This window comes from Rhopilema esculentum, chromosome 21, assembly GCF_057945365.1.
Source record: "Rhopilema esculentum isolate cy_ngs chromosome 21, ASM5794536v1, whole genome shotgun sequence".
In the NCBI taxonomy this organism is placed as follows: Eukaryota; Metazoa; Cnidaria; class Scyphozoa; order Rhizostomeae; family Rhizostomatidae; genus Rhopilema; species Rhopilema esculentum.
This window is the reverse complement of record NC_142835.1, coordinates 2,177,559-2,198,132: the sequence shown is the minus strand read 5'-3', so window position 1 is coordinate 2,198,132 and position 20,574 is coordinate 2,177,559. Positions and strand designations below refer to the sequence as shown.

At 35.5% G+C, this 20,574-nt stretch overlaps 1 protein-coding gene across 2 annotated transcripts; it reads left to right on the top strand.

Moving 5' to 3' along the window:
- Positions 1-678: 678 nt before the first annotated feature.
- LOC135684949 (uncharacterized) lies at positions 679-17,613 on the top strand. 2 transcript variants are annotated; one of them, XM_065200661.2, is made up of 11 exons: positions 679-917; positions 8,958-9,076; positions 9,901-9,975; positions 10,691-10,750; positions 11,632-11,691; positions 12,110-12,307; positions 13,156-13,243; positions 14,586-14,635; positions 14,850-14,946; positions 15,644-15,717; positions 16,787-17,613. In XM_065200661.2, the coding sequence occupies exons 1-11, from the start codon at positions 907-909 to the stop codon at positions 16,804-16,806; spliced, it is 852 nt and encodes a 283-aa protein (XP_065056733.2). In that variant the 5' UTR covers positions 679-906; the 3' UTR covers positions 16,807-17,613. The 2 variants fall into 2 exon arrangements, with proteins under 2 accessions (XP_065056733.2, XP_065056734.2); XM_065200662.2 differs by lacking the exon at positions 11,632-11,691 and having other exon boundaries at positions 680-917.
- Positions 17,614-20,574: the final 2,961 nt, after the last annotated feature.

Here is a 20,574-nt window from a genome sequence, read left to right as displayed (position 1 = left end):
TGACACTGGCATCCAGAATATAATCGATGCAGAACTAGGTACACATATAATCTATTTAACATTTGAATTAAGCATCTCAGTGTAGTCAGTCTTTTCCAAATCAGGGACGTTGGAACCAGGGGACCACAAGGGTCAAGTGGGCCCAAGCTATAGGAAAATGTGCCTCTTTCTAAAAAATGCTTTTTGAAACAGGAAGGTCACTTTTGAGAACTTGATAAAGTCGTCACTTTTTCTGAATTTCAGTGCCCCCTCCAACTTGTGATCCTCCAACTTCTAATTCCTTCCGACGTCCCTGATGATAAATTTTATCAGTGAAATGCTCCTCCACAAGTCATTCCCGGTATTGCTATTGAATAAAGGTGTCATTTAAAGTAAAAAAATGGCCTACCCAAAAATCATGATTTGCCAAAGAGAACTGCCTTCTCTACTTTGAGGCAATTCCCTACCTACGTACGGAGTGTTAAAGGGAAACACTCCCATTTCATTTCTACACCACCACTATCACCCCCACGCCCCTGTTATTTCTGCTGTAATATTAAAGTAGTTGAACAGTTGTGTATCTATATAGTTTTTACCCGGCACGTCGAAGTCAAAGCTGGGACCTGCTATTTGAAGATTTCCCGGTGGCCTGGAACCTAACTGCCGGTTCCGCGAAGCCTTATTGATGACGCAACTTGACAGTCACTATTGTTTAAGCTGTGAAGAGCGCGGAAGTGGAGTTCGGTTGGGAAACCGACTGTCGAAGATTGCTGCGGTCTGTGGTTGATACCTGCTTTCAATATATCTGCGATTTTCAGTGCAGATTCAAGAATCTTGATAAAGTAACATCTGCAATCATCAGATTCAAGGCGACTGTTTTACTCTGGGCAATTAGCAAGTTGTTTAAGAAATTATTCAAGAAGAGCAATGAATTACAAGTAAGTAAACCTCCTTGAGAACAAATTTTGACTCAGTCAGTCAGTGAATATAACTTCCTATGTCCTTAATCTGTTAAAAACTTTTTTATTCAACGATTTGTTGGTTTACCTTCCCTGGGATGTGTTAAAGTCGCCGTTCATTGTATAAATTATTTGCTTTCTGCCCTCATCGACCGTTACGTGCGAGTTTCGCCTTCTATGTAAGGCAATTAACCGACTACCTACATTGGTGAATTCACTGAAAGAAAAGAATTGTTTTTGCGAAAGTTGAATGCCTGTCAAAGTAGTAGCTTTTCTAAGCTTCCCGTCGGCGATTTATTAATTTGTTAAAGATTGTGCTGACAGCATATTCTGCCAGAAGTGAAGAAAGATCTTCCTTTTTTGAAAATGTTTCTTTGAGTGCTGTGGCATTTGCCTCTTGCATATCGATCTTAACTTTTCAAGGCGAAAAAATTTCAAATTTGTAGTCAAATCAGCATTTTATTGTGCAAATTCAACAATAAATGCGCAAATGAAAGCAGGTACTTCTGGGGATCGTTCATTTTCAACCTGCCTCAAGGCCTATCAACGTGTAACCCATCAAACATAAAATTTAAAGATGATGCAAAGATTGCTTTCTGAAAAAGATTTATCGCGTTCATGTTTGCTACAAATGACCAAACAAATCTTAAATCAGGAAATGTTTCCAGGGGGTAATCGTTTGAAAACGGATTCAGCTTTTGGCTGTGTAGATTAGTTTGGTAAACACAAACACATTGCTTTATTGATTTTTAGCAAGTGAGGATTGTGTTTTGAAATATTCTGTTTACTTGTTACTGAGCCAAATTTCCTACAACGTGATGCAAATTGTCACAAGGCCTGTAATTAATTGCAAATAGAGATATTTATGAACTTGCAGTTGTCATTTTTCGTTTAATAGTTTATGATCAAGCAAAATCTCTTCCGAGAAAAATACTGCTAACTTCTGATCAAGTAAGATGTTGGCTAGGCCAGTCCCTTGTTATTTAACAAAAGCAAATACAAACCCATTTTTCCCACCATAGATACATAGTTCAGTGGTGAGTAAGTAATATAATATTCACCGATCACATACCAAGGACTTGCCCTCCCGAAAAATGGCGGCTGAAGTATGTTAATGGCGATAATGGGCTACTAACTGGCGGCAATATAGGCATGATCGTTTTATTATATGACGAAGTTGGAGTATGACGTGTTGCATAAACAAAGTTGTCCAGGTGGGATGTGTAAAACCGGTATCGCGTGCTTATTTCGCTGACAAACACGAGTTGTAGATGAGTCAAACCAAAGTCGGACGGGGTAACTGCTGACTCATATGTGTCATCAGATTGGGCACGGATGAGTTGGGAAGCACACCAATATTTGGCATAGAATATGCCCGACTTTTTAAGGAGGGGACCGACTGATAAAATCACACTATTTCGTGTTTCGTGACAAGTGGTGCAGTGTACATGATGAAATGATAATTAAGAATGACAATCATACAAGCAATGAAATGTGTTAATGATGATTTATAGCACAAATGATGCCATCAGATTTTTTAACCAGTTTTCAACAAGCATAACTTTCAATTTAAGAAATAGCCGTCGGTGGACCCTAAACTGCTTTACGTCACGTGTGGCAAGGTGACCACTTGATCTGAGCCTTGAAATAAGATACAACCTAAAATACTAGTAAAAAAGGATTTTCGGCTTTGCTTCAAATAGGCAAATTTTACTCGTGCAGAGCTGGCGTAGAAAGTCCTAGTGACTTTTCAATGGCCTACCTCAGTTTCCCCCACTACCCATTTCCCCCTTTTTATCTCGTCGTTCTCTCGTCTATTGTGTTGCATTTCTCTTGTCAATCAAAGTTACAAGATAGTTGTGGCTGATAAACGTTTTTAACAAGACAAAAATTTTCTTCTAGATATTAAACGATTTAATTAAATTCATGTCCCTTCCAAAGCCACCAGCCATTATAAAAGACATTCTGAGATTAAAAGCCATTAGCATGGAAAGAGCTAGGCTTTTACATAAACAACGAGTAATCGCTTTGCTTTGAGCTGCATTAATGAGGTGACTCTCTCTCAAATGAACCACTCAATGGCCAAAATCCTATACACGATTATCAGCCGTTACCCGTCCTTTTGGATGGGGATCTTGTTGATTGAGCATTCAGCACCTGTAAAGCACTGACTGCTTCTATTAAGTATTCACATGATTGCTGGTATAATGTAAATCCATGATTGCTTGCACACATATTTTGAATCAAATTTAAATCTGACTAGTTATCGTTGTCATGCATGTCAAAAGACGCCATCTCTGTTTCTATTTAGGACCTTCGACTTTATTTCCAATAATGTAGTGCAATCGTTGAAGTGATGAACCACGAACATATTGGTAGAAAAGCAAAACGTACATCATTTTACGTAAAATTATTTCCTCTATAACATATCCAAAATCGCTTAAAATCCAACTTGGGGAAAATTTTTTCTAGAACTTTTAAAAACATGAGCTTTTAAAAACGTGAAAAGCAGTTGTCATGATATATGATTATATATTGCATCTGCTGCTACAAGATCAATGCTGCCGTGAAGGTTAGGTTCTACATTTGCAGTCCACGAAATGCAATGCCACGAATGCAATGCAATGCCGCATCCTTCCGAAGTTTTTCTTGTTGGTATCGTTGTGTGACACAGTTTTCTAGCGCCACTGCTAGGCGGTACGGGCCCTGGAGCTAATTGGGTCATCACGACTCCCCAATTTGCAGTGAAGGCCCAACGCTTTTGCTCTGAAATTGGAAGCTAAAATGGGCTTTATCAAGGTATTGCTTTGTAGCGTGGTTAAAATGTTCATCTTTTTTAACATCTTTTTGCGAATCTTCGGCCTGGGATTCTGTTTATACAAAATAGTGTGTTACGCGATAGTGTGTGTGTCACATGAATGGAATGTTACGCGGCAAATAAAAATGAGTCAACTTATGAGCCGTCCTCCCCGCCCCCTCCTGAGAATATTTTATTCAAATTGTTGCTCATTAATTTTCAAGCCTTTACAGTACCAGCTTACAAGCTTTGTTAAGGCAGAAATGTCGATAACATTACTAAGGTCAATCTTTTAAGCAACATCACATTCGATACTCAAAGGCAGGTTATTTAGCTAGCCATCATTTTTTGTCATTTTGACGGACCCACTTTGCTAGCCTGCGTTCAAGACCGTCAAAAAGACGCTTTAAACATAAAAAAAGCAGAAATAATTTCAAATACTTTAATACCTAATTTCAGGCATTTTGGGGCCTATAGGGGAGAAAGCCCTACCTTGAATGATGCATCATTGTTATATAGTCATTTGTAGCAGCATTACCACAAAGAAAGCAATATTTTTTCCACCTGAGCTCAGTAAAACTTGATTGCAGTCTTTTAGAACAAGGTGTTGCAATAACATCCTAAATTTTTCTAGTTACCTTTCTTAAGTTAAGAAAGTCTCGACGAAAGTTTTGATAAACTAAAACGTTACCAGTTGGAATTTTTTTAACTCTCTCTGTTTAGTAATTGTTTTAATCAAATCTTGCGTGTCTGTCACTGTGATTTTTGATGTTTGAGGCACATTTTTCATAACGTGTACTGCCTTTCCATTTTAAAAAAACTAGCTTGCATATCACAAAGTTTTAGTCCACCAAATTGCTTAGCGATTCTGTCATATTTTATCCAGAGAGTTTCCAGAAAGTGAGCCGTTCATTTATACAAATTATTAAGAAATAATGACCTGTGTTGATATCGAAATCACAAAAGGACATTACATCTTTGGCTGGCATGTCCCCAATACCCAAAATAGCCCTCCCCCGAGTAAATTGCCAAGGCATTGAGTAACTTTATATACCCTAAAATATTGACAAATGTCCCTCGCTTATGGTGCGTTAACGAATTTTGTATTTTGGCATTCAAAAAATGCCTGTCAGTTGTAAACCTCCCCCTCCATGTTTTTAGGGAAATCGGAGACTTTAGGGAAAAACTGACTTCTTCCTTTATTAGCCCTTATATTTATTTTTCAGGCCTAAAATAGGAGAATTTTCCCTTACGTAAATCTAAAATTTTTAAAGAAAAACAGATTTCTTGCTTTTTTGTACAGATGCCCTCAGTTGTGCTACAAGTATTTGATTATCGAATGTGGCCTCGTATATCATATAAACCTCAATAAAACTTTTCCCCACAGCCGATTTTGGGCGATTTTGAGTATGTTATAAAGGAAAAAATTCTGCACTGGATGGTGGAAAATTCGCTTTTCTACCATTTTGACCTTGAATTGAACGCTCCAAGACCTCACTAATGACGTTGACTTATAGTTTGATTACCCCCTCCCCCAAAACTTCCCTGTTAAAGATTAGATCAAGCCTTGCTACTCTTATCAACATTATTCATATTGATTTCGTATAGAAAAGTCTTTTCAGATTCCAATCCAATAACCATATCCAATTACAGAGCTATGAAAGCCAGCGCCTAAAGGTATGCTTGCTGAAAAGCACGCGCATAGATAAAGAATACATCTTACAGCCTCGCATCAACTCCCCCCAACTCCAAATTTAAAGTAGGAACAAATCTACTTGAATGGTATGGTTATGAATATTGAAGTTTGGTAAGGAGACGAGATAAAAATTTACCAAAATCTTTCTTCCAGCAGTTTACCTCAGTGATTTAAGAAAAACCTTTTTTTTATGTATCACCAAACGAAGGAAGCTTTTAATCCATCCTAGGAGAAGAAGGTTAAAGGGGTGCACGTGTAAAATAAGTTTTCTTTACTTATGTGTTAGTTCTGGACACAGCTATAGAGTTTCCCTGGAAAGTTAAGTCCCGTATCTGGCTTTACTCGTTCATATATCTACTTACATTTTCAAGGTATCTGCAGGATTTTTATTAGAATTTCTCGCTTTATCTGTTTTCAAGCTTTTGCGTTTTACATTCGACCAAATGCCATAGTGTTAACATTTCATTTTTCATTGAGTTTAAAGGCCATTGCCCAATATTATTGCTTCAATGAGATAGAATTGCCCGAGTTGAGCCTAAAATGGGGTGAATACTGTCTGATTTCGGGGACTGCAGCCCTCTCTGCCCTATGGTGACGGTAATACGCCGTTTTACTAGTAGGCTGCTTGTGTGATGGGAACGCGTCATCAAGCAAACAGACGCATGAAAATAGAGCACATTTGCCGCCATAGAATCCCGAAACTCCGACGCCGAATGGGCTATTTCAATTCTTATTTGTTTTGACTACAGATCTTTTCTTTTAGAAAAAAAATTGGCGTAGGTGGACGTAAGTAAACAGAGAACTATGCCTGTGAGTAGTACCGTTAGAAAGAATAAAATCATTGTAACTCAATTGTGTGAGAACTGTAGAAAGAAAACAGGAACCTTCATTGGAAACAATATCTTTTTTGGAAAGGGGCTCGTCCCCAAGGGCAGTAGCTACTACGGCCTACTGTTATAGGATCAAAATTCAAAAGTTCTGAAAATAGTTTTTTGTGATGTCATCACTTCTGTACTCTATATGCAATGAAGTAAAGCTCCTGTAATAATTCATTATCCTCACCTGTGAGGTGCAAAAATATTGCTTGCCATCTGTCCTACACAAAAATTTTCAACCCATTCCTCTGGCGCTATAGCATTATTGATAAAATTATCCCACTAAGTTCCAACCTACCAGGCATTCCCAAAATCGAGTCCAGTCGGGCCTGTTGGTGCCAAATGGCCTCGCTCGTGTGCTAATATTAAAGGCCTCGTTGTTTATCCGTATTGTACGTGATCAATAGAAGCGCTTCTATATCACTATATGTGAAAGGGATCGTCCAGTTTACACAGGGTTTTCACGAATCCGGATCACTTGCGATCCTTTTGCTAAAAAGATCAAAAGTTATACTGTTAACTGTATCAGTTTTGCTAAGGATAGCTAGGAGTGGTGAAAACGGAGGGTTAACCGTATCACTTGTGATACGGATCAAAAGATGATTCGTAGCAGTGTAAAAGGGGCTTAAGAGACACCCAGAAGTGCGTATCCAAATGCCTTTTTTACTGCTCTTTGCAATTGTTAAAGTATATTTGCGTTATTGGTTTATGTAATGCTTGGACACACTGATCTTTCGATGCCTTTTAAATGGTAAAGTGAATGAATTTGTCACTAAGATTACTTTATGTAGCTATAGCTTTACTGTTTGTTGGATTATGGTGAAACCCGGGGGCACTCTTTTAAACGTGGTTGATTAGTTTTTTTCTTTTAAAACGAATAAACCAAAAACTGAAACAAAGGTGATCAAATCAACCCTTAAAAACGTCGAAACTAACCAAAATCAAAGCAGTTAAAGTTTTCGTGGATAGAATCCACTAGATTTACTTTGGTAATGCAATAACAGAATCTAGGTTTAAAGTTCGTTCAAGTATTTGGTTAACCCTTGTCTGAAATGCGAGTAGAGGAAGACTTCTTGCTAGATTCAAGCTAAATTTACTTTTCTCTTAGCTCCAGATCTACCGTTATCATTTTGGCTAGAATGCCTTTCAAGGCAGATGCTTATTAGAATTTTCAACATCAGTAGATGATAGACTCCTTAAATAGCGTTGTTGTTGCAGCAGTAGCTTTGGTTGCAGGTCTGCAAGTCCCTTCAAACAACATCAACACCCTGTTTGTGACTCCTATACCGGTAAACGTTTGATGGTCCTTTGCTCATGGCGGAGACCGATCAAAGCTCTCATCATCCATTTTTTTGATGATAATAATCCGATGGCCGCTTTATTTCTGACAAATTAAGGTTAGATGGACCTACATCTATGTACGAAGAATACCAGAGCGCAAAGATCACACCGTTGTGTTAGCACTTTAAACTTTTGATCCTGTCTTAGAGTGCCAGGTATAAAGTTCTTATTTAGTTTAGATTTTTTAATCACAAAAGTCAATAACAGGTCCCCTTGTTATGCAATTTAAGTTAGAATCTTTGGCATTATAGCACACTTAAACCCTCAGACTTTAGCACCCAGAAACTAAGTTTCCGGTTAAACTCAGGGTCATAATAAAACTTCCAAAGAACTGAAGGATCCCTTATTTAAAAATGATACATTTTCTTGTCTTGGGGATATATTCGAGTAACTTCATGTTACGGAATTATAATAAATATCGTCGTAATCATAAGCAAAACATATAACAGATCAAAGCATGATGCGATTCAAGCTTTCTATTGTCATTTCTAAAATAAAACAAGAGATGGACAACTCACTCAAGAAAAGTACCTAGTTGGCAAAATTCTGTATCTTATTACGAGATGCTTTTACTGATAAAATAAGTTTCTTATTATATGATACAAGACAATCTTATGACAGCATCCAAGAAAACTTTTTAAGATACTAGCTATAATTACTTCCTGGAAATTTAATCACTGAAAGCGCTCTGACAAGGCAAGAAGTTGGTGTTGTGATCCTATGGTGATCCTATACGAGGGCCAAGAGTTGCGTTTTTAGACCCCATGAAAGAGGTTGCTTCCCAGTACAACCTGTCTTTAGAGCAAGGAAATATTTGTAAAGTAGGATAGTACTTTATAAAGTCATATGTCTTCTTTATCCACTTTTGACATGTATAGCCACGACTTTGACTAAGCCTGGCAAGCAAGCTAGGGAGGAGGAGAAAAATGACAGCCTGGCCATGTCATTTTTGAAATTACATCGGTTGTCATCCTATAAGGCGACATGTGTTAACCTGGCTTCCCCTTCCATTGTTAAAAGCAAGCTCACGGTATCTTGTGACTTTCAGGCCTTTATAACAAGATATCTTATTACAAATTATCCATCTACAAGATATTTATATTGAACAAAATATCGTTCTTATTACTAAGACACACCTGCATCTGATTACTTTCTTCAAGATAAAACCTATCTTTGTATCAGAAACTCCAGTGTTGTGAAAATCACCCTTTTTCGTGTTTATGTATGCAAAATCTTGAAATTTCATCTACGTTGCGTATGTTGATAAAAGAAACCTTTAAAGTTGAAGCTTGTTATTTCCTCTGTTTCAGATTCCTGGAAAATACCTTTACGGTTATAACCATAGCCATTCTTGGTAGCTGTCAAGCTGCAAATGTAACAAGCATTGGAATTACAACAGATCTGCTGTCTTCAACAATGATGCCTTCCAGTAAGAATCATTTTCTGTGTACTTAAAATCATAAGCAAATGTAGAGGATCCAATTATGGCAGAGACGCCGGTGCACATGTATGGAAGGGACGCCGGAGTGAGGGGAGGGGGGGTGGGGTGAATCGGCTCATTGATGTCACAACCTTAATATCATATGTACTTTAGCAAAAGTGCTACAGCAACTTTCTAACAGTAAAAGGCCGATTTTACCAACAAATCCACCATGCTACTGAAAATGCAAAGGAGAAATGTTATTTAGTGGACTTTTTAGTATATTGTTAAAGAAAATTCAATGTTGAAATCAAAACAGCATTAGGAAAACTCGGAGCTCCGAATTACCCTAAACCTAAGAAGATCAAGCCTCGATAAAAGTTATCTAGTTTTAATAAGAAAAAAGGAGTGCATTGGCTTTATGATTAGAAATGGTGTGTTCCTGAGACAATTACAACTCCCTTACTGTTGATGAATTGAAACTGCAACCCCTTTTCGCTTTCTTTATGGTAAGCTCACGCAAATAAATGAAAATTGCTCGTATAAGTAGATGTAGTAGGTCGCTGGGCCTGTACATGGTGTCCCTCAGGGTTTTGTTTTCACCCGGGTTGATGTAGTATTTTGAAAATAGGTTCAATGTTTTTTTTATACCAGCATCTAGTTAAAGATTGTTAAAGCCAGTAATTAGTTTTCTAGAAAGATTTCTGGCATTGTGCTAGACATTAGAAATTCGTTCCATTCTATTCTCTGTAGCATTCTAGAATTTTATATTCTAGAAATTCTGTAGCATTCTAGAATTTTATACAAGATTAGACGTCTTTTCTTTTTTCTAGATTCAGCTGTCGCCACTTCCAAAATCGAACTTGGACAATCATATACATCAGTTTTCACATCCTCATCTTTATCTCGTAAGTTGCTTCATTTTCTGCGTCTTTCGTTCTTTATATGCAATATATTTCTACTTTCTGTTGTACTGATGTCAATACGTGTGGTTTTGAATGGAATGTCAATTCGTATTGATAACGCTAAATCTAAGTTGAAGCTAGCTTGCCATTAGCTTGTTAAGGATATAATATAGAAAATTGATGCAAACCTCCTTGTATATATGAGTAAAGATTGTATTTAAGCCTTATTCAAGCTTAATACATAAATCATAAACTTAAGATCAACGTTGGTATTCAAATAGAGTTCGTGCTGAAGTCACAAAAGAGTGACCTGGAGGAGCATCATGAAATATGTCGAAATTTATAAAATGTTTTCCAAATTAGCTGGGATATGACCACATAAGCACAGACTCCATGTGACCTGTTGAGTTACTGTAATTATGTCTTTGTTTTTAACTTTGTGAACCAAGCCAAAGTAACAGTAATCCGAGGGCATTCTTCCAAATTTTCTTTGGCCATATCAAATGTTTATGATATTTAACTGGTTTTACATATTCTTAAGTATTCAATGGCGTTCTTTTAGTCTGTTTGGCCAAAAACAGCTATTCTAAGAAAATTCTTTTGCGACCCCACACCTAATAACTCTAAACAATATCAGCATCTTGCTCTAGCTGTAATTTAAAAATTTTCCGCGATGAGATGTCTATAACATTTACTTTTCTCACCCTTTTACTTGCAGATCTCAACACCAGCGCTACAAACAACGGTTTCTCTTCCACTGTTTCGTCTACTTCTACCGGTAACGTATTCTAAACATTTGGTCGTAAATGTAAACAAATAATTTAAACTTCTCAACAACTTAATGTTTCGCATGCTTTTTTGATTCTTTTGTTAGGTTGATAGAGGTTTAAGACATTGCTAGAGATTAAAATAATTTCCGCAGATCTTTTTAAATTATTGAAAAAGATGATATTCTTCTAAACTTGATTTAAAAGTGTTTAAGTTTCAACGTTGTGAAAGGTCACCTGAGCAGGGAACGACAGAATAAAGAATTTATTAAAACTCAGTATTAAAGAAAATAAATAAATTTCTTGTCAAGATCGTGGCTTTTCCTCCAAAAGTTAACGTTCTTGGCCTGGTTCAAACGTCGCGCTCGTCATGTGCCGAACCTAACTCGAGAATTAAGTACATGAGGGGCGCGACGTTTGAATCAATTTGGTACGGCAGATTGAGTTAGGAGCGGCAGACTAGTTTGGATCGGCAGAGCTTGCCGAGCTGCACGACTCCAGCACGGCACGGTTTCAAGCGTCGAACTTGTCATGTACCGAACTCAATGCATGATTATATTTAATTTATTTTCCTTCCCAGAACTCATTTCTTTCTTTGAGGGCGCATGCGTTTCAAACAAATATTTGAGATTGCGCGCCTTAACCAAGATACTTCATGTAACAATCCTAAAACCCATTTGGCGCGACATAATTATGCGCTAAACATGCTCAAGTGTCGCTCCAAACAGAGTAAGGTTCGGCACATGAGAAGTGCGACGTTTGAACCAGGCCTAAATAATGCAACTCATAACGAACATTACAAAAATGGTTTTCTGTCATGCGAATGCCAGCAAAAGTATTTTTTCTATGGGGGTGTCTATATAGTTCGTTATCTTGAGCTTTCATCTCATAGCTGTTGGTGAAAGCAATACAACCAGCAGTGTTACTTCAAATGAATCAACTAATTCAACGGGTAAGTAATGCCCCATAAACCTATTCTTAACAGGCCTAAAGCTTAAAAAATTAATAGGTATGTCAATATAAATTTATAAAGATAACGGCTAAAAACTTCTCGGAGTTCTGATTTTATGGATAACGTCCTTGCATTAAAATTATCAATATAACTTAATCTATTCATTATTTCTTTTAGAACTGGACTTTAGCTTTCTTTACGTAGGCTTGTTTGTTGCAATAACGTTTTGGCACTGGAATGAGAGCAATTTTAATCATTTAATTAACACATCAGTCTAGTTTGCTCGTTAATATCAACCTTTATACTTCAGTAAGAACGTTAATGGCAGCAAACATTTTGTGCCTCTATTTTTTGTAGTGCTATCTTTTTAAGATTTATTTACAAATTTGGGATCTTGACAATTTGAATGCATTTTCAGTCATGGTTGGAACACCGACTACTTCTTTGCCTGCTAACTCAATTCCTGCGGCTGCAACGTCTACACCGACTTCTTCACCTTCAAGTCTGGAAGCAACGACAGGCCTATCCACGCCTGTAGCATCAACCCCAACTCCATCTCAATCACAAACGTCTAAAACCGCACAGCCGTCCACAAGCGTCTCACCAAATACTGGTGGTAAGTGGCTAGTTTGCTGTTAAACTTTTATGTAATAAATATATGCAGCTATGAACATTTTTAGCAATAATCAGGATGAGCTTGCTTTTTCTTTAATATCCCATTGATAACAGTAATGATTAACGTTTCTTAATTTATGCTGATTAGTTTGCATAATAATCAGACCAACTGAAGATTTACCGACAAATCTCTGAAAAATCGGGGGAAGGGGTGCCATACCTACCTGCCTTCATGCCCCTGTGTAAAATTTTGACCAAGGTTTCTTCTTTTGAAGTAATTATCTATGCAACACCATCAAGTTTCTTATTTTGATAACAAAAACCCCCTGCAAGCATTTGGTCACATGAATATTCTTGTCAATAAGAGGCAAGATCATAGATGCTTTTAGGTTCTGATTCCATATTTTGATTTGAGATCTGCTAAAAATTTTTTACATTTATCTAGGGCTAGACCAAGGAACTGACTAGAAATCTATAGCGTAACTATGTGAAATAGCAAAAATAACAGAATATATATTTCCTTTTTGTAGTCTTTTGGTTCCCTCTGTCATTTTTCCTTCATAATCCTAAAACCTAGCCAAGGGCCATGTTACACGATCAATTTTTTTTATAAGGTATTTATCAGATATTATCAAAAGAAAGATAACAATTTCTGCGGATTTGTTGCAGCCTGTGCCTGGAAATATGAAACAGATTATCCTCGACAAAAGAATATTCAGCAACTTTAATGCTTGGTGAATATCTGATGAAAATATATATAACATCATTATATAACAATCTCAATATATAACAGGACCTTAATACCTCGAGGTCAATGAATGCAGCCAAACTATATTTCTCTCTGTTTAGCTACCTTCAAAGGATGCGGTGCAAATCAGAACTCTTGCAAGAATGATGGTAAATGTTACATTGGAACTGACAACTCGATGTTATGCGTGTAAGTCTTTGATCTATAAAAACGTATTTAAGGAAAGGAACAGCATGGGTGTAGAGCTAAGGGACTCAAGGGGGCTCAAATTTCTACTTTTGCTATTGTTTCACGTAACATTTGTGCAAGAGCCCCCCTTGTTATTTTGATAGCACTACAGCACTGAGGGACAGTGATCACTTTTTAATTGGTAAACCATGACCGATTAGGTCTTATTCTTTAAACAGTACAAAACTTTAAGAGAGTGTTGCCCAAGTATGATCTATATGACAAAACTAGAACTTTAATCAAAGCTCTTTGCAGAAGCTTCAATGAAAGCTATTTGCAAATCTTTTAATGAAAGCTATTTTGTAGAAGTTTAAAAGCTACCAAAACAATGCAATAACGATAGAGATTGGAAATTCTGAACAAGGAAATTTTTAAAGATAAAAAACTGATGAATTCTCTTTAAAGGCATGTTAATCCCCCACTACTTTGTTAAATATTTGCAGTTGTAAAAGTGATTTTTTTACTATTGTTTCTCTGTGATATTATGTTCACGATAAGAGTGAGGCAAGACCCTCGCAATACGTCTACATGGGACTTTAGATCTTGTTTCTTTGCCTAAAGACTGGGCAGAATGCCAAGACTTGACCACAGAAGAAATACTACTCTCGAAATCGCTTCAAAATCCAGTGTAAAGTGCAAAAAGATTGTATTTTGCTCCAGACTTCGTTTTTTAGAGAAACTGCTTTTTGGCAAGAAGTCTCCACTATTACAAACTTTAGAGGATAAAATGTTCTGGAGACTTGCTCAAAGCAACTGTAAAGGCTTTTCAGGGCAACGAGGGAGCTATTGCAGTGACTTCCTTGCTAAATTTGAGCTCAGAACAGATATAATTTCAAAGATGAAGCCATGCTTTCGAAAGCCGTGTTTTCTTTTCTTTTGTATTTTTATATCTTTTGTGTTTAAATATGATAACACTTGCTTTTTGCTTTAGTTGGTGATGTATGAAAACACTTTCATAGCAACATCACTGAAAGATGAGTTTTTTCTAGTTGCATTTGAATTCTGAAAAGAGACACTACAGTTGACATTACAATGTCATGTCATATTCCTTGTTTCAAATGATGCTTCCAATTGAATTTGCTTATGCAGCTGGTCCGTAACTTCAAAGTATGAGTTATTTAAAGCCAGGTCAAAATTAATGTATTTTTCGATGACACTACTGATAATGTTATCGATAAATCATGCTTCTCCTTGAAATGGGAATTCAGTTATTTCCTATCATGATTAAAACTGTGCCTGTTGTATAATTGTGCCCGTCAGAAGATGTGACTGTTTAACCAATAAAGCAATTTTTTAACTTTAGATGTACTGGTGACTATTATGGCAGCAAATGCGAAAAAGAGGCCAATCCCTGTGAGTTTGTTTATTTGGTCTTCATTTTCAAAATGGTTTCCCTGCTTTGAAACTGTAGTTACACTTTAACATTAGATATAAAAATGTCTTCAACTTAAATTGCTTTAAATACTGGGCAGTTGTAATATGAGATACCCTAAACATATTTTTGATTAATTTCACATTACGTCATTGTGTGAACAGCGATATTGATTGAAATTATAATCTTTGGCAGTGTTCAAACCACTGGTTTACGCATTTGGTGGTGCAACTGGTTTTCTGTTACTCGTCATATGCATTGCTCTTATCATTTCCTGCAAAAAGGCTAAAGGGTAAGAAAATAACATTCTTATCGTATTGACATATGATATCAAATCTTTTAACAATACAAGCAGAAGAGAAATTCTTCTCGCCATGATTTTCAAGTAGCTTTTCTTGAAAAGGGAGCATGTATCTGCCTGAAAGATATGACTTTTTAGGCCCGGTGTCACTATTCGTTGTTTGCTACACTTGAAAATCATCTAGCTTATTTCTGCATGGAATACACGTACTCTCTTATCTATTCACATGGTTGACTGTGGATTGGAGTAGATTGAAATTTTATGATTTAGAGATGTAGAGATTTAAAGTTCAGTTCAACCCCTAAATTAGGCTTGTTTGCAATGGGTAGATTTTAACTGAGTTCTTAAAAACTTCAGGCTCTCTATAAGATCAGCTCTTTTGTTCAGACATAGTCCTCTAATGCTACCAACGCTAGCGTAAATGGAACAGTTTAAGCATAGACATAGGCACAGGGGGTATAATTCCTCCCTTTCTTTTTAAAACCAGAGGTTTATTTGCAGCTTACGAAGGTACCCCTACAATGTTGTGTCTATTAAAGGGTTGCTGACCTGTCACCAAGAATGGCTATTTACATATAAGTGCAACGGGCTTCCTGGCAAATATATCGACTCGATCAACATTTTATGTTAAGTAGGCTTGTACTGGTATCATAACTTTGCTTAATTATTTGCGTCTTATTTTGGATAGATACGACACAAACTCTTCCAAAGATTTAGATGGTTTCAACAACATCGGATTGCGTGCGAAGGGAGCTATTAACGGTAGCTATGGAGATTGAAGAACCTTTGATAGCGTCAACGTGCACTAATAAATATCAGTAGTTTAATCTTAAAAGAAAATATTTTCATATTTGATTCACCTTACTAGGGTAAAGTCTTTTTCGACTATTTTATTGCGCACAGACTAGAAGGGAACATTTGTCATGGTCCTGAGGTTGCTCTTTCTTCGATTGAGATCTTACAACATTCTGAAAAATGACAACCTGGCCGTTTTAGGCCATAACATACTGCTGATTAAGCAGAACTGACAAGTAGAGAAATACTAATATATCAAACATTTTGTATTCACCAAACCCCGTAAATTCTTGAGTCAGCTTGGAGTTTGGCTGAGCTCATTCTGCTTGTGACAAATGGGAAGCGTTTGATAAACTTATAGGCGATCAAGCATCGTTTATCCGATTATGACAATGACATTAGGCATCCACCTTTCACAGTGACATGCTGCCTTGAAGGTCTAATGTATGAAAATTCTTTCTTTTAAAAATTGCATCTAGTTAGTTAAGATTTTCCAAAGGACAGATTTGGAAATTCTGTGTATGGAAAACTACCTGCTATTTTCTTGTGCACCTTTAAAGAACAGATCTTTTTCGTAATTTGGCGTATTTTGTGTATCTAATATCGTGTATAGATTGTACTCTGTGTTTTGGGACCTTTTTTGAAACTGCTGTGGAGTCAAGCTATTTGACCGACGTTTATTTATCTTGTACATCATATGTTCCATTATCCAATGTATTTCATTCACCGCATTTATTCGAATATAAGCCGCGGCTGAAAACTATTTTTTGGCTTATAATCAAGAGCGGCTTATAAACGAGTAAATACGGTAGCAAAAATCTTCTCAGACACTTTTATGAGACGTAAGACTCCCTGCAAGAATTGCAGTTCAAAGAAGGCGTATTCGTGGTTATTCAGTTATCTTTGATTTGAAATTAGATGTGAATTGATTAAGAATAATTATACATAGTTTAGTTATATGAGATATTTATTAGCACTTGTATAGATAAAGTTTGTAAACTTGCACTTACAAACGAGCTCTTTCATTTCGTTGCAGATTCATTGATCATTGAATGACATACTCTAGCTACGCCCTATAACGTCATTTTTACCTCGTTCTGAGATAGAGCCCATTCCAATACCAATTACGCTGAAAGTAGAGATAAACAATTCTTGTAGTCTAGATGCACAAGTGTTGCATAGATCCATGTCTGCTGGACAGAATATTTGTCAGAATCTTTATTTAAACTTTATGGTATTGTTCATGGTTTGAAATTAGTTTTGATAAGAAAATTAGTTAAGAATTTGTTAACGGAATTGAAAGAAAACAGCATGATGCTTACTTAATACTGGTCTTAGACCCAGACCAATAAGAATAGAACTTTAGAATTGACATAGAATCTGTGATTGAAGAACCGACCCAGACATCTATAAAGGAGCCTGACATGTCCCTGAAATTTAGGCCCATCTCAAGATGCTTTAAATTAAGTACTTTCCTCTGCTGAAAATATTCCCTTCCGCATCATAAAACATTTGTTAATTCTGGGGCCTAGTCGTAAACAAATATCTATATTCATAAACGCACTTTGCGTTTGATTGTCACAATTTTTTTCTTGGATTGTGGCCAAGAAAGGGACTTGATCAGGTGAGGGAAAAGTGATGTTTCCGACAGAAAAATAGTATATTTAGGAATTCTGATACTGTTAAGGGCTAATATTGGAGTAATATGAATTTGCTGTTTGAATTTTCATTACTGGTTGTAGTTAATCCTTTTGGTAGTTTAACCTTATTTGATGCTTTTTTGTAACTGGTGTTTTCGATTGATGATTAAAGATAAATAAATGGAAATTTCATAGTGAATAAATTGTATTGGTACGTGAAAAACTTTGGTGGTTTTCTTTTTGTTTGAAAGGATTTTAGACAGGCTGACAAGATGACAGTCATAAGTAGCCTTAGAAGAGGTCTGCTGGCAGGCAAAGCCGTTCCCTGTATAATGCATGGGTTCAATGTGGTACCAAGCTCCTAGAGAAATGATAATCTGATGATAATGTAGCGTCAATTGTTATTCTTCTGAAAAATTTAATCAAAAAGTGAGGCTATAGGATTAATAAAACTACCAGTTCTAAAGGCCAAATTTTAGGAAATAATACCATATTTTTCTTGATGTAATAACGAATTATCTGGCTTTAACAGCAAAAATTATCTGATTGTTTAAAGAACACGTCTATAATTTTAGACCTGTAAAATTTCCTCAAAAAGTAAGGTTATAGCTTCAAGAAAGTTATCAAATCTTAGAGTCAACTTTTTTCAAATAATATATCATTTTTCTTGATGTAGTAGCGAATTAACTCACCTATATAGCCTTAATAACAATAATATTCTGATTATTCAAGAAAACATCATTAAGACAAGTCATTAAAAATTCAATCAAAAAGTAAGGCTATAGGCTTAAAAAAAATTATCAATTTTTACAGCGATATATCTTGAAGAAAAATATTATTTTTCTTGATGTAGTAACGAATTTTAGCCCTGAAAAATTTCAGCAGCAAGTAAAGCTGAATAAGCCATAAAATGGAGTAATTCGGCTTTCGACTCTTTTAGACGTTATTTCTGCTTTTAAAAATTGCAGTATTCTTGGGTAGGAATTTTCGTAAAAAAAACAAAACCATAGGCCTACCAAGAAAGCCAAATTTTCAAGCAAGAGTTTTTTATCAAAACCCTCGTTAAATATACTGAAAATAAGCCATACAATTGTTTAAATCGACTTTTTACTGTACTTAAGACTATTTTTTGCTATAAAATAGCAGCTTTCTTGAATTAGTATTTTCCAAAAAAAAACAAAGCAATTGGCTTGTCAAAATAGCCAAACTTTTGACCTAGGATTTTTCTATCAAAAACCTGCCTAAATGTACTGTAAATAAGCCATAAAATGATTTAAATCGACTTTTGACTTTACTTAAGGCTATTCTTTGCTATAAAATTGTAGCTATCTTGAGTAAGAATTTTCGCAAAAAGGCAAGGCTATTAACTTGCCTAAATAGCTAAATTTTTTAGCAAGGATTTTTTTATCAAAAACCTGCCTAAATATACCGTAAATAAGCCATAAAATGATTTAAATACACTTTAGACTTTACTTAAGGCTATTTTTTGCTCTAAAATTGCAGTTTTCTTGAGTAAGAATTTTCGCAAAAAGGCAAGGCTATTTATTAACTTGCCAAAATAGCTAAAATTTTTAGCAAGGATTTTTCTATCAAAAACCTGCCTAAATGTACTGTAATTTAGCCATAAAATGATTTAAATTGACTTTTGACTATGCTTAAGGCTATTTTTTGCTATAAAATTGCAGGTTTCTTGAGTAAGAATTTTCGCAAAATGGCAAGGCTATTAACTTGCCAAAATAGCTACATTTTTCAGCAAGGATTTTTCTATCAAAAACCTGCCTAAATGTACTGTAATTAAGCCATAAAATGATTTAAATTGACTTTTGACTATGCTTAAGGCTATTTTTTGCTATAAAATTGCAGGTTTCTTGAGTAAGAATTTTCGCAAAAAGGCAAGGCTATTTATTAACTTGCCAAAATAGCTAAAATTTTTAGCAAGGATTTTTCTATCAAAAACCTGCCTAAATGTACTGTAATTAAGCCATAAAATGATTTAAATTGACTTTTGACTATGCTTAAGGCTATTTTTTGCTATAAAATTGCAGGTTTCTTGAGTAAGAATTTTCGCAAAAAGGGAAGGCTATTAACTTGCCAAAATAGCTACATTTTTCAGCAAGGATTTTTCTATCAAAAACCTGCCTAAATGTACTGTAATTAAGCCATAAAATGATTTAAATTGACTTTTGACTATGCTTAAGGCTATTTTTTGCTATAAAATTGCAGGTTTCTTGAGTAAGAATTTTCGCAAAAAGGCAAGGCTATTTATTAACTTGCCAAAATAGCTAAAATTTTTAGCAAGGATTTTTCTATCAAAAACCTGCCTAAATGTACTGTAATTAAGCCATAAAATGATTTAAATTGACTTTTGACTATGCTTAAGGCTATTTTTTGCTATAAAATTGCAGCTTTATTGAGCAAGGATTTTTCTATCAAAAACCTGCCTAAATGTACCGTAAATAAGCCATAAAATGATTTAAATTGACTTTTGACTTTACTTAAGGCTATTCTTTGCTCTAAAATTGCAGCTTTCTTGAGTAAGAATTTTCGCAAAAAGGGAAGGCTATTAACTTGCCAAAATAGCTACATTTTTCAGCAAGGATTTTTCTATCAAAAACCGCCTAAATGTACTGTAAATAAGCCATAAAATGATTTAATTACACTTTTGACTTTACTTAAGGCTATTTTTTGCTCTAAAATTGCAGCTTTCTTGAGTAAGAATTTTCGCAAAAAGGCAAGGCTATTAACTTGCCAAGATAGCTAAATTTTTTAGCAAGGAATTTTTCTATCATAATCCTGCCTAAATGTACCGTAAATAAGCCATAAAATGATTTAAATACACTTTTGACTTTACATAAGGCTATTCTTTGCTCTAAAATTACAGCTTTTTTGAGTAAGAATTCTCGCAAAAAGGCTAATTAGCAAAAAGGCTATTAACTTGCCAAAATAGCCAAATTTTTTAGCAAGGATTTTTCTATCAAAAACCTGCCTAAATGTACTGTAAATAAGCCATAAATCGTTTAAATCGACTTTTATCTTTAATTAAGGCTATTTTTTTCTCTAAAATTGCAGGTTTCTTGAGTAAGAATTTTCGCAAAAAGGCAAGGCTATTAACTTGCCAAAATAGCTACATTTTTTAGCAAGGATTTTTCTACCAAAAACCTGCCTAAATGTACTGTAATTAAGC

Coding starts and splice junctions, on each gene's coding strand:
- LOC135684949 (XM_065200661.2), top strand. Junction 9,976..10,690: donor CACATCCTCATCTTTATCTC/GTAAGTTGCTTC, acceptor TTTTACTTGCAG/ATCTCAACACCAGCGCTACA. Junction 12,308..13,155: donor CGTCTCACCAAATACTGGTG/GTAAGTGGCTAG, acceptor CTCTCTGTTTAG/CTACCTTCAAAGGATGCGGT.